At 36.9% G+C, this 13,060-nt stretch overlaps 3 protein-coding genes across 3 annotated transcripts; all 3 read left to right on the top strand.

Annotated features, from left to right (window-relative positions):
* On the top strand, positions 3,089-5,750 carry LOC104755285 (polygalacturonase At1g48100-like). The gene is made up of 6 exons (XM_010477637.1): positions 3,089-3,637; positions 4,105-4,236; positions 4,323-4,544; positions 4,641-4,685; positions 4,780-4,987; positions 5,084-5,750. The coding sequence occupies exons 1-6, from the start codon at positions 3,218-3,220 to the stop codon at positions 5,668-5,670; spliced, it is 1,614 nt and encodes a 537-aa protein (XP_010475939.1). The 5' UTR covers positions 3,089-3,217; the 3' UTR covers positions 5,671-5,750.
* On the top strand, positions 6,012-8,117 carry LOC104755284 (ADP-ribosylation factor 1-like). The gene is made up of 7 exons (XM_010477636.2): positions 6,012-6,117; positions 6,552-6,719; positions 7,118-7,188; positions 7,277-7,396; positions 7,485-7,603; positions 7,692-7,773; positions 7,939-8,117. Exons 2-7 carry the CDS (start codon positions 6,572-6,574, stop codon positions 7,942-7,944), a joined length of 546 nt encoding a protein of 181 aa, XP_010475938.1. The 5' UTR covers positions 6,012-6,117; positions 6,552-6,571; the 3' UTR covers positions 7,945-8,117.
* On the top strand, positions 8,710-13,059 carry LOC104759153 (putative proline-rich receptor-like protein kinase PERK11). The gene is made up of 8 exons (XM_019238840.1): positions 8,710-9,883; positions 10,058-10,501; positions 10,796-10,882; positions 11,000-11,070; positions 11,213-11,289; positions 11,670-11,838; positions 12,570-12,731; positions 12,820-13,059. The coding sequence occupies exons 1-8, from the start codon at positions 8,992-8,994 to the stop codon at positions 13,057-13,059; spliced, it is 2,142 nt and encodes a 713-aa protein (XP_019094385.1). The 5' UTR covers positions 8,710-8,991.

The following is a 13,060-nucleotide window of genomic DNA, read 5'->3' as shown; positions in this document are numbered from 1 at the left end:
GATGGACGTTAATGAAAGATCAGACAGTAACTACGAACGCATGTACGCTGTTTTGACCCTTAAGTGGTTTGCAAACGACTGAGATATGTACGTGTAAAGAAGTTTTGAACATTGTTTTTTACCGTCTCGTAACTAAGATAGGCAACATGTTAGGTCCACCTATAAGTCTTCGATTTTATAAATGCAACGTTAGCTTTAGGCTTAGTTTTAATAAATGTTTTGTCTGACACATCTCTTGATCCTTCACGATTCTTTCCTTATAACAAAAAAAATATTGAAATAAATAAGGCTTCTTTTGTTCTTATTTGTCTCGTGCAACAATGAACAGTGGCATTATTGGTAATCTTGACGAAACAGAGGGTCATTTAGAGGCATCTATTGATTTGGACCTATATATACGTATACATTGGCTGCGCATGTAAAAACTGAAACTACCTGTAATCTCAGTAAAGAAGCCAACATGACTCTGGTCTCTGACTATATCTTCACATATTTAAATCAAACTTAATGAAAACGATTTTAACTTTCATGGTTCTTCGTGTACTGTGACAGTATAAAATAGTAATATTATTGTAACTAGTCCTTTTAGGAACCAACTATGAGTGCAAGCAAGATGATCGATCGTAATTGAGTAAAAGCAACACAAAAATAAACCATAACAAAAAAAAAGTTAAGTATTATCGATGTAATAACCACATTTATCAAACAATGGTTTAATCTAACAACACACGTTGTAATTCACGTTTACACTTCATTTGAAATTTATTTGTTTGTTAACTACCACGATCAATGTTTCATGTGATGATATTCTTGTCACAATAATTTTTTTTTGTTTGTTGTTGTTTATTTTAAACTGAAGAATCAGAAATATTCATACATAGCCAGCAGCTTTTTGGCTGTCAAGAAGGGGAACTTTGTCGAATCACATATATGTTTTCATCACATGATACTTTACTATTGCAGAATAGTAAATCCATAATTAATAACTTATCATTTTTAATTATAATTTTAAAAATCCAGAAATAAAATTAAATAACGTAGTTCTTTATTTTATGTTTTTTTCTCTATTAGGACAAAACAAGTACTTACTCATTTTTTTCCTTACGACAGTTGAAGTTAGCATTCTTTTGTATTTACTCCTTACTTTAAGTTCTATTAGACAGAGAAATGGTGTGAAACTATGAGCGCACAAAGCTTTTCCTGAATCCCAAAGATGGTTTATGCATATGATCCGTACATGCTTGATAACTGCTAAATATATATATCAACAAATGTCTTAATATTTTCTTATTTTTAATGTACTGTGATTTAACTAATAGCTCGTGGCCATTTATTAGCCCTGATTAGAAGCTCGTTTGAAAAAAAAAATACAAATGTAACAGAAATATAAACTATAATCCGAGCACCCTATATTCTTCTCATGTCCATATATGTAAGTTTTACTATATATTCTATCACTCAATTCGAAAAAGTATTTCACGATTACCATATATATATATAGCACAATATTGCCGATCAAAGTCATTTCTTTGATATACAAAAATAAGAAACAAATTATTCACAAACAATGCCGACAGCTCGTGATGAGAGAAATGAAAAACAATGCCGACAACATTTTGTTTCAAAATTTTCATTATAGTTAGTGTATCTACATATATGAGAAAAAATAATGTAAAAGAAAAATATGAGGACCTAAAGAAACAAGCTTCAGTTACTTTCTGTTTTCTGTTTTTGCTCTTTCCTTTAATAGCAGTCTTTTTTTCTTGAATAATAAATGAAATTTAATCTAGAATGGATTCGACATAAATATAAAATAGTAAAAAAATGAGAGAAATATATAATTAAATAAACAAAAAAATGATTGGAGGAGCTGTGAATACAAAAGCAATGCCCGTGAAGTAGTGCATGTGAGTACTAAAAGAGATGTTATAATCAGTGCCCCATTGACAACATATAGACCCACTCACGAGTCTCTTTCGTTTTATATATATTCTTAATAATATATGTTTTTTGTCCCAAAAAAAAAATATATATATAATATATTTTTAATATATTAATTTCGTAAGAAAATTATAACGAGACAGAATTTTTAAAGAATGTTTCTCAGCAAATTTTTTAATTCTGTCCATTTATTTCATTTGCCCAAATTTAATTTTTAATTCTGTCCATTTATTTCATTTGCCCAATTTTTTATATTTTAATACTAGTTTTGAGATTTCAATTATACACTTCCTTTTTGGTTAAAGATTTTGAGATTATCCACTTGGGATAATGAGAAAATCTGATACTAATTGGATTAATTTGATTAATTATTGCATGGTGTTCTTGAAATAATGCTTGCAATATTTTTAAAATGTCCATTTTTTTTTTCCAACAAGGCATCTTGAATTTCTACACCACACTGTCACAGTAAATATGAAAATCATACGACACTCTTATCATGCTAATACGACAGATCCAACACATGCATGTATTACATACACACATGCTTGTATCCATCTATACGTACATATATATCCAAATTAAACAAAACGCAAGAGCCTAAAATTGAATATACACCTCATTTTAAGAATCCCCACTTCACGGTGCTTCATATACAACAGTCATGCAATTACATGTGTTTAGATATACATGTGTGTAATGGCAACCAAATTAGATGAGCTTTTAACCAACCATTTATTTCCACGTGGCATACATATCAGTATATCATCCCTTGCTCATACACACTTACTCCACAATTCAGGTTTTGACCGATTGATTAAGACTTAAAACTTTTACCCACGGTAAAAAAAAATCTGCTTTGGTTTTACGTTTGGCATATTTCTACCCATAAATAAACAAAGCTCCAAATACTAATTCACGAGTAATCACTCTATATCACTGTCAATATCATCATTATCCAAGTAAAAGTAAACATAATGGCCCTATTATCATATATGGATAAATTGTACATAGCTTAGATTTATTCGTTTGTTTAGTAATTTTTTTTACTAATCAACAATATGGAAAATAAAGGACATTATTGATACAGTATCGTTTTCGATTATAAAATAAACTTCCCATATTGAAAACCCGTGAGCCTCTCTCTACATTCTTGGACTGCTTCCTTATATATATCTCATCAAAAACCTTCTCTTTCTTCAACCAAAACCTAAGTCTCTCTCTTAGTCTCTTCAACCACCACAACACTCTTCGTTTAGACAACAACAAAAAAAAAATGATAATGAGAAGAAGTCTAAGTGTGAGAAGCATCACGATGATGATACTAATGGCGATTTTGGTCTGGTCTGTAACTCTAGAGACCTGCATTGCTAGAAGAGGAAGGCATTGGAGACATAACCACAGAGGCTCTTCTGACTTGTCTGATTCCTTGTCAACCAAGAAACCGAAGAGACATGGGCACAGTCACCACAGTTCTCACAACAACCACAACAACAACAACAATCATCACCACAAGTCTAGACCTAAACCGAAACCGAAGCAGAAAACGCCGCCAAAAGGTAACGACAATAACCCTCCGGTGGTTTCACGGCCACCTAAAGTCCAACCACCACCTCTTCCGCCGCTAAAGGGATCTCAAGTTTTCAACGTGATGGACTTTGGGGCAAAGGGTGATGGCAAATGTGATGACACTAAGGTACAATTCAAAAGCTGATTTAATTTCGTTATCCGTACAGTTTTTTAATCCTAGTGGTTGTGTCTATTTGATTAATTAGAGCATTTTATATTTCGTTTTCATGAGAATACTTTTTTTTTATCAAAAAGACAATTACAGTTGAGAGATCACTGAGACAACACGAGACAGAACAAGGAAATTAAAAAAAAACAGAGCTCAGAAAAAGTTTTCTCTGTCTGTAAAAGTCACCTAACTTTTTTATTTATTCTCTCTAAATTCTAAAATATTACATTGCGCCAAAAATAAAAAGACAAACGAATATAAAGTTAGTGACAACAGAAATAACAGATTGCAAATGGGACCATAAGTCACAAGCCTAAATAACTATAACTATAGTAATAGCTTTGTAGAACAAATGGGTGATTAGAGGGTTTTTTTGTTTAGTTAATGAAAATAATTAAACAGAGTTTCATAATGTTAATTTGCAGGCGCTTGAATCGGCTTGGGCGGCGACTTGCAAAACTGAGGCATCGATGATGATCGTACCGCCTGAATACACTTTCCTTGTTGGTCCGATCACATTCTCTGGTCCATATTGTCAAGCTAACATTGTGTTTCAGGTGAGAACTGATCTTTTTTTAGATAGCAAAAGTTGTATCTTCTTAATGTAAAGAAATCTAAAATGATTACTCTGTGAATATTGTAGCTTGATGGTACGATCATAGCTCCAACGGATTCAAAGTCATGGGGAAAAGGGTTAATGTGGTGGATTGATTTCACAAAGCTGAAAGGTATTAAAGTACAAGGGAAAGGTGTGATTGATGGAAGAGGCTCTGGTTGGTGGCAACAAGATTATCCTTTCACTGATGGTGAGACCAAACTCATCGTTCCTTTGTACAATTCTACTCACCAACACCCTCCAATGCCGGTAAATTCATCTTCCTTCTTCTTCTTCTTCATTAGTTATTTCATTCACACAAATCTTCATCTAAGATCAAACTCTGTTTTGTTTCACATATGACAGATAAGAAGTGAACTTGATGGGAGAATGCCAAGCATCAAACCAACGGTGAGAAATGAAAAAGCAAAACAGAGTTTTTGTATTGTAAGATTTTAAGCATAATTGGTTTGTTTTGCTGATTTGTGTTTCTTGCTTCGTTTAGGCACTGAGATTCTCTGGGAGTATAGGCGTGGAAGTGACTGGTATAACTATCCAAAACAGTCCTCAATGTCATCTCAAATTCGATAACTGCGTTGGGGTTTCGGTGCATGACATTGTCGTCTCTTCACCTGGTGACAGTCCAAACACTGATGGTATTCACATCCAGAACACCAAAGATGTCCTCATTCACAGTGCTACTCTCGCTTGCGGTATGTATTTCAAAGTCTTGAATCCTTAATCTTGATTCTTGAATCTTGAATCTTGAATCTTGAAGCTTGAATCTTGAATTCATGATACTTGTACAGGAGATGATTGCATCTCGATACAAACTGGTTGCTCGAATGTGTACGTACACAATGTAAACTGTGGACCAGGTCACGGGATCAGCATCGGTAGTCTCGGCAAAGAAGGCACAAAAGCCTGCGTCTCGAACATAACAGTGAGAGATGTAGCGATGCACAACACGATGACAGGTGTCCGGATCAAGACATGGCAAGGAGGAGTAGGATCCGTGAAAGGGATACTCTTCTCAAACATTCAACTCAACGAAGTCGAACTTCCAATAGTGATAGACCAGTTCTACTGCGACCATAGCAAATGCAAGAACCAGACATCAGCGGTTGCAGTGGAAGGAGTGACTTACGAAAGGATAAAAGGAACATACACCGTGAAACCGGTGCACTTCGCTTGTAGCGATAGCTTCCCGTGCGTAGATGTGCAGTTATCTTCAATTGAGCTTAAACCGGTTCAAGAACGGTATCATATGTATGATCCTTTTTGCTGGCAGACATTTGGTGAGCTCGGTACTCCTACTCTTCCTCCCATTGATTGTTTACAGATTGGGAAGCCTCCGAGAAATAAGGTTCATGAGTCTGATCACGATGTGTGTTGACGGATTCTGCAAGTAACAAAAATGTAGATTAATGTATATCTTTCTTTAGCCTATATATAAACCTACTACTATTACTACTACTACTTGATACGAATTTAATGTTTAGTTCTTAAAATCATGTCTCTTTCTATTTGAATTAGTGCCTCACCTTGTTAACCAAGTACCAAGTGATGATCATCTATATCACTGAACTGCAACACTGAAGTTGAATTAAAGATTGATTGATTGAAGGGGACATGGACTGCAATTTACAAATATAAAAGGTTATTTTGAGAACAAAGTTAAACTTTGTGGGTACTTTAGTATATTAAACAATAATAGGAGGGGTGAAAATTGAAAATTCACAATTACAAATCACAAATCACACAAAGTACCAATTTTTTCCAATCACAAATCAAGTCTTGTGCTGATTTGAAAGCTTGTCGCTCGCTTCAGATCCCTCGAAAGGTAAGCTCCAAAGCTTTCAGATTCGTCTTGCTTCTTTTAGGGTTTGCTGGATCTTGCATATTATGATTTCCTTGATAAAGTGATCCCACGTATCTGAGTTGTTATGTTTCGGAGAAGTTGAATCTCGTTTCGTAATGTCGTTAGATTGTAGTTGAACGATCGTGTATCTTGGGATACAGATTAGGCTTTGTTACAATCTTATTATGCGCAGGAAAAAAGAAAAAATTAGTTTTTTTTTTCTTTTGGTGTTGAATTTTTCTGATTGACTATATATTGAATGCTTGTTGTGTTACAATGATTGCGTTATAGATGCATTTGATCTAGTTTGGTGTAAAAAAGGAACAATTTTTAGGAATGGAGAAACAATGTGAGTTTGGGAAAGTGCTGTGTGATTGAATTGTTGTTTATGGGAGTGTGATGTTTTGACATTTCAGGATCAATAGTTAAAAGGAAAATGGGGCTTTCATTTGCGAAGCTTTTCAGCCGGCTTTTCGCCAAGAAGGAGATGAGGATCCTTATGGTTGGTCTCGATGCTGCTGGTAAGACTACCATTCTGTACAAGCTCAAGCTTGGTGAGATTGTAACCACCATTCCCACCATTGGTAAGTCTTCTAACCAGACTTGATGCATTGTACTTTCTCCTTTTTTACTTCTGTTAGATCACTTGAATTTTTTAGCCTGTTGGATATTTACATCTGTTTGTTGTTAAGATGCTTGTGTCAGTTTGGCCTCTTTTCCATGTCACTCTCACATAAGGTGTTGTTTTGGGGTCACTTGAAATCCTGGTACTCTGAATTGGGTTTGTATGCCAATACTTTAGTTTTGTTTCAGAAAACTAGCAAGAAGGGATCATTTTATTCTTCTCGCTAATTGTCTCAGTTGGCTTAGAATGCAACTTTTTGAAACAATGTCAACTGGTGGACTACAAATACTACTTGAACGAGTGATTGGAGTTTAATTTAGTTAGACAATGAGACTTGAAAAATAATTTGTTTTACAGGGTTTAATGTGGAGACGGTTGAGTACAAGAACATCAGCTTCACAGTCTGGGATGTCGGGGGTCAGGACAAGGTTTGTACTATATTATGATGTTTGCAAAAACCTCTTTGGAAAGACTGAAAGAAAGAGAACACATTTATCCACGTATTCTCTCTTACAGATCCGTCCCTTGTGGAGACACTACTTCCAAAACACTCAAGGTCTGATATTCGTGGTTGATAGCAATGACAGAGACCGTGTTGTTGAAGCGAGAGATGAACTTCACAGGATGTTGAATGAAGTATGTTTTTGATGCTACACAGTTATGTTAAACTTTTTCACTTGTTAATCCCTAATAAGTTTGTCCTCCTTGTGCTTTGTAACTACAGGATGAGCTGCGGGATGCAGTACTGCTTGTGTTTGCCAACAAGCAAGATCTTCCAAACGCAATGAATGCTGCTGAGATAACTGATAAGCTTGGCCTTCACTCTCTCCGGCAACGCCACTGGTAATTTATAATTTTATCCCAGCCAGGAGGATTTGTTATATACTATTGCATAACGTGAACACACATTGCTTGCTCTCTCTTTCCTCAGGTACATCCAAAGTACATGCGCAACCAGCGGTGAAGGGCTCTATGAAGGTCTGGATTGGCTTTCCAACAACATTGCTAGCAAAGTAAGATTTTCAGAATTCTGATTTGATAGGCTTATTTGGTTCTGGTTATGAACATTTTTTTGACTCTGTTAATTGACTGGTTTCGTTCCTACCCTAGTGGAATAGAGAGTAGTCTGCAATTATCTTGATGTTTGATTTCGGCTCTTTCTTTTACTTGAATCGCAGGCTTGAGGTTATCTCGACCAGATATTTTTGGTGAGGGGTTTGAAAGCTTCTTCTCCGGACTTTATCTCTTGTGGTTTAAGACACCTGATTGATTTGTTTCATGTTGAACATTCGTTTTGCTTACTCTTCTTGAATGTTTGAATTCTTCTAGTCTTTAATAAGAGATCTTTATTTTCTTCCTTAATAATGAGTAAAAAATTTCATATATTTCATCTTTCATAAGGTAAACTGGTTTATTTGATTTTTTTTTTTCTTATATAATATTTAAACCTGCAATAATAATGGAGTAACTATCAATCACTCCCTGAAGAAATTATCGTCAATATCCCAACGCGTGTGCTGAGATTCTATTTACCCAACTCTCCTCCAAATTTCACTTGAAGTTACAATATCATTGTCGTGACCAATAATGTTTCATGGGAAGAGCTTAATTACACTATGTTATTCTAAACCGGATTTTGTTTTGTCTTTTCAGACATTTTATTGAGAGAAAGTAATAGTATATTTTAGAAAGAATAACGTACGCGCCATTCCCGACAATGAAGGTGAATGGTAAATCTTCTAGATATTGGTACTCTCTTTCCTACAATTATTTACTGTAAAAATAAAAATAAAAATATCAAGTGAATTTTTAGCCTATTTTCTTAGTAATTTTTAGAATTCCATTGTTGAGATATGAGAGACTTTCTATTTTTATACCCAAAAAAAAAAAAAACACGATTTGAAAGAAAAAAAATCCAAGTAAAAATCTGATTCGACTTGATAAAAAATCTCTCCTCTTCCTTGTTTTGCAAGAAACCCTATTGGCCTGGAATTTTGATTTTCCTTTCTTTTGTTAATTTCCACATATCCTGGTGATCCCATAAACACATAATCTTGAGAAACCGATACATAGTTTAAGAAATTTATAATCTTGGATCTCTGAGGAGTTTGAACCCGTTTTGGTTGGATCCCTAAATAAATAGACCCTTTCTTGTTCCACAAGGAGCCTCTTTAAGAGCAAATTCAAACATGTAAAGCAGAGAAAGATAAAGACAAAAAGGGTGAATAGAAATGGACAGAGTCCAGCAACAAGCAGATTTGATCGGAAAGAGGATTTCCCCGTTTGTAGCACATCCGACAGGATTCACTGATCAGAAAAACACCGCCGATTCCCAGACAACACAGCCTCCAGCTACCTCACCTCCTGCTCCTCCACCCCCAAACGGTGGCGGTGGCGGCTCACAATCATCTCCTCCGCCGGTAACGGCTGCTCCCCCACCGGCGAATCAGCCTCCTAATACAACTCCACCTCCAACGCCTCCTTCTAATTCCCCTCCACCTTCTATAAGTCCACCTCCTTCACCGCCTCAGCCTCAGCCTCCGCCTCAATCCACCCCAACCGGAGATTCTCCAGTGGTAGTTCCTTTGCCAACGCCTCAGTCTCCTCCTATATCTTTTCTTCCTCCTCCTACCGTAGTTACTCAGCAACCGGAGACAAAACCTAACAATGGTGAACAACCACAAAACCCCATTAACAACCCTATTTCTCCTCCGTCTCTCCCTTTTACTCCCTTTTCGCCGCCTGTTGGGGAAGTTTCCGGTAGCCAAGGGTCTCCTCCATTTACATCTTTATTGCCTCCGGTGATTCCCCTAAACCCTAATATTCCACAGCCGTTGGATTCACTTTTGGCAGGAGGATTAAATCGTGTACCCTCGTCCCCTCCTTCCCTCTCCGGCTCCAATAACAATTCTGAAGGCTCTAATAGCAATAATGCGAATAGTAACGGAAATGGACAACAACATAATTACACCGAGAAGACAATGATCGGTATTGGGATCGCAGGTGTGTTAGTCATTTTATTCGTTGCTGCTGTCTTCTTTGTTAAGAGGAAACATAAGAAAGGTTCTTCTTCTCCCCGCTCTAACCAGTATTTACCACCTGCTAATGTCTCTGTAAATACAGGTAAGAGACATTTCGTTCTTTGCCTCGGTCCAGCTCTTGTTCTTGATTCTTGATTCTTGATTCTTTGGTGTTGTTTCTTGACATTTTGTTCTAATTCTTGATTCTTGCATGCTCTTGTTATTGGTTTTGTTCGTTCTAGTTTTGTTCTCCTGACCCTTGTTCTTGACGTCGCAGAGGGATTCATTCAGTACAGGCATAAACCGGGAAATGGGAACAACTCGGCGCAAAACTCATCACCAGATACTAACAGTCTCGGGAATCCAAAACTCGGTAGAACAACACCACCTGACTCCGCAGTATTAGGGACTTCAAAGATCATTTTCACCTTGGAAGAGCTAAGCCAAATAACGGAAGGATTTAGCAAGAGATTTGTGGTAGGAGAAGGTGGGTTCGGGTGTGTCTACAAGGGCATCCTTTATGAGGGAAAGCCAGTGGCGATCAAACAGCTTAAGTCGGTCAGCGCAGAAGGATATAGAGAGTTCAAAGCTGAAGTAGAGATCATTAGCAGGGTGCATCATAGGCACTTGGTGTCTCTTGTTGGTTATTGCATCTCTGAACAACATAGATTCCTCATCTATGAGTTTGTCCCCAACAATACTTTGGATTACCATTTACATGGTACGTTCTTTCTCTTACAATACAATCTCTATTTGTTTCTCATAAAATTATTTATTTTTCTTAATTTCTTCAAAACCGTTGATTATATATATATGAGAATTGCATTTTGGATTTACACTTGTGTTAGACATTTTAAATTTGTCTTCCTAGATACATCTTCATACTTATTGATAAGACACTGCTGAGCGGATATAGAGACTAATCTACTAGTTAAACCGGTCGTGGGAGTTATTTTGTTACTACAACGTCGAACCATGCATAAAAGATAATATTGTCTTATGTTGTTATTATCAGGCAAAGACTTGCCAGTTCTAGAATGGAGTAGAAGAGTCAGGATTGCAATAGGCGCAGCCAAAGGACTTGCTTATCTACATGAAGATTGTGAGTATACCCTTCATTACATTTTTTAATATTAATTATCTTAATGGAATGTAAATATATTTCCTAGGAAGAAAAAAAAATGTTTTAAGCTAAATCCTTTTATAAATTTCATAATAGGTCACCCGAAGATTATCCATAGGGACATCAAATCGTCAAACATTCTGTTGGATGATGAATTCGAAGCTCAGGCAAAGTCAATATTTTATTAAAAAAAAATTTCTTTTATTTTACTGTCTTAAAAAAAAAAAAGTTATTAGTATGAATGATTTTCAGTATTCTGATTGTGATGTTCTTCACCGAGAGGATTTTGATTTGCTCCATACGTAACAGGTCGCAGACTTCGGACTTGCCAGACTGAACGATACTGCACAGTCCCACATATCAACGCGTGTCATGGGCACATTTGGGTACTGTCATTTCTCCTTTTTTAAATATAACCAACTTATAAAAAAAACAATTTCACACTGAAAACTTTGTAGTTTAGTCGCTTTCATCTAAACAAGTACTTTCCCTTACATATGAGCTTTTGATCCTCATTTCCCTATTGGTGCAATAAAAAATAATATACACATATCATATCTTCTGAATTACAATACGTGATTTCACAACGTTCGTTTTTATTTAAAAATTTAAAATAGATATTTCACGTTGTATATATCACTAAAACACATTTGGATGACATCATTTTCCAAATATGATAAATTTGATACAGTGTTTCACAACTCTCTTTTAAACCAATGTTAAGATGATCATGTTCAGGTTTATTACATATGATGAATACATACAGGTATTTAGCTCCAGAATATGCTTCAAGTGGAAAACTANAGGCGAAATATCAATGCCCATGCCCGCTCCGCATATCTTTACGGACTAACGGGCATGCCCGCGGGCATCTCTTCTTCTCAAGAACATCACCGCTGGTGTCAAAACAATACGGAGCAGAGAGGTTTTGGTTGGTGAGTGGAGACTGGGGAGAGAGAATGGTGTAGTTACGATACCTCTCACAATGATGTCAAGAACAGTGGCCAAAACGATGCAAGCTTCCACATCCATACATCGAAGATACCCTGCAAGTGACTCATGAGAGCGAGCCATAGATAATAAATTTAGATAGAAATTTGAGTAGAGCTCAAATCTAATTACCAAACTTGTAAAAGAAAAAAAAATCACCTTTGATTCGCAGCAGCAATCGGTCGGTGTTTCAAAGGCTAGCAAAAGAATTGCTTCAGCAGCAGCAAAAGAATTGCTTCAGTAAGCAGCAAAATCGGTGTCTCAAAGGCTAGCAAAATCGATTGCCAATCGGTGTCTCAAAGGCCAACAAAAGAATTGCTTCAGCAGCAGCAAAAGAATTGCTTCAGCAGCAGCAAAAGAATTGCTTCAGTAAGCAAAAGAATCTCCTCTGTTCTCTTTGAATTTCCTCCTCTCTCAAAGGCGAACTCTGCGATGTTGGCAATTTCGCGGACCACCCGCATGATCGCGGGCGTGAGCGGACAAAATCCATTTGACCCGCAAACCAAACGGGCTATGCCCGCGAGACCCGCCGATTTTTGGGCATGAAATTAAAGGCCCATGCCCGACCCGCTACTATACCTAACGGGCCATGCCCGCGGGCTTAAGACCCAATTGACACCCCTAGTCAAGTTACGTTACAAATTGATAAAATACAATAATTTTTGTGTTTTGGCAGGCACGTCCGCGATTAATCGAGGCCATTGAAAAAGGTGACATCAGCGAAGTAGTGGATCCACGGCTGGAGATGCATTACATTGAAGGTGAAGTCTATAGAATGATTGAAACGGCAGCGTCTTGCGTCAGGCATTCAGCTCTAAAACGACCTCGTATGGTTCAGGTCAGAAATAGAAACACTTGACTCCACCTTAATAACACACAGCTGAACCAAACCCTCTGAATGACAAAGAGTGTCTCCTTTTTCGCAGGTTGTAAGAGCTCTGGACACGCGAGAAGACTTGTCGGATCTGACAAACGGAGTTAAAGTCGGTCAAAGTACGGTCTACAACTCGGGTCAATACAGTAATGAGATTCGAATTTTCAGACGAGCCTCTGAGGATTCCTCGGATCTCGGTAATACTAACTCTGGCTACTACCCAAGCCAAGACTACACGACTAGCCATGAATCTGAGAGCCGAGCCTTCAACACAACTCACCGGAACCGCTGAA

The sequence above is a fragment of the Camelina sativa genome, chromosome 17, assembly GCF_000633955.1.
Source record: "Camelina sativa cultivar DH55 chromosome 17, Cs, whole genome shotgun sequence".
Taxonomy (NCBI): Eukaryota; Viridiplantae; Streptophyta; class Magnoliopsida; order Brassicales; family Brassicaceae; genus Camelina; species Camelina sativa.
Note: the sequence above shows the minus strand (reverse complement) of the source record. Positions and strands in the feature narration are given on the sequence as shown.

What these genes read in the sequence shown, in the direction of transcription:
- LOC104755285 (XM_010477637.1), top strand. Translation starts at nt 3,218, where the DNA reads ATGATAATGAGAAGAAGTCTAAGTGTGAGAAGCATCACGATGATGATA. An exon ending in GCAAATGTGATGACACTAAG is followed by an intron (nt 3,638 to 4,104) that starts GTACAATTCAAA and finishes GTTAATTTGCAG; the next exon opens with GCGCTTGAATCGGCTTGGGC. An exon ending in AAGCTAACATTGTGTTTCAG is followed by an intron (nt 4,237 to 4,322) that starts GTGAGAACTGAT and finishes TGAATATTGTAG; the next exon opens with CTTGATGGTACGATCATAGC.
- LOC104755284 (XM_010477636.2), top strand. Translation starts at nt 6,572, where the DNA reads ATGGGGCTTTCATTTGCGAAGCTTTTCAGCCGGCTTTTCGCCAAGAAG. An exon ending in AACCACCATTCCCACCATTG is followed by an intron (nt 6,720 to 7,117) that starts GTAAGTCTTCTA and finishes TTTGTTTTACAG; the next exon opens with GGTTTAATGTGGAGACGGTT. An exon ending in ATGTCGGGGGTCAGGACAAG is followed by an intron (nt 7,189 to 7,276) that starts GTTTGTACTATA and finishes TCTCTCTTACAG; the next exon opens with ATCCGTCCCTTGTGGAGACA.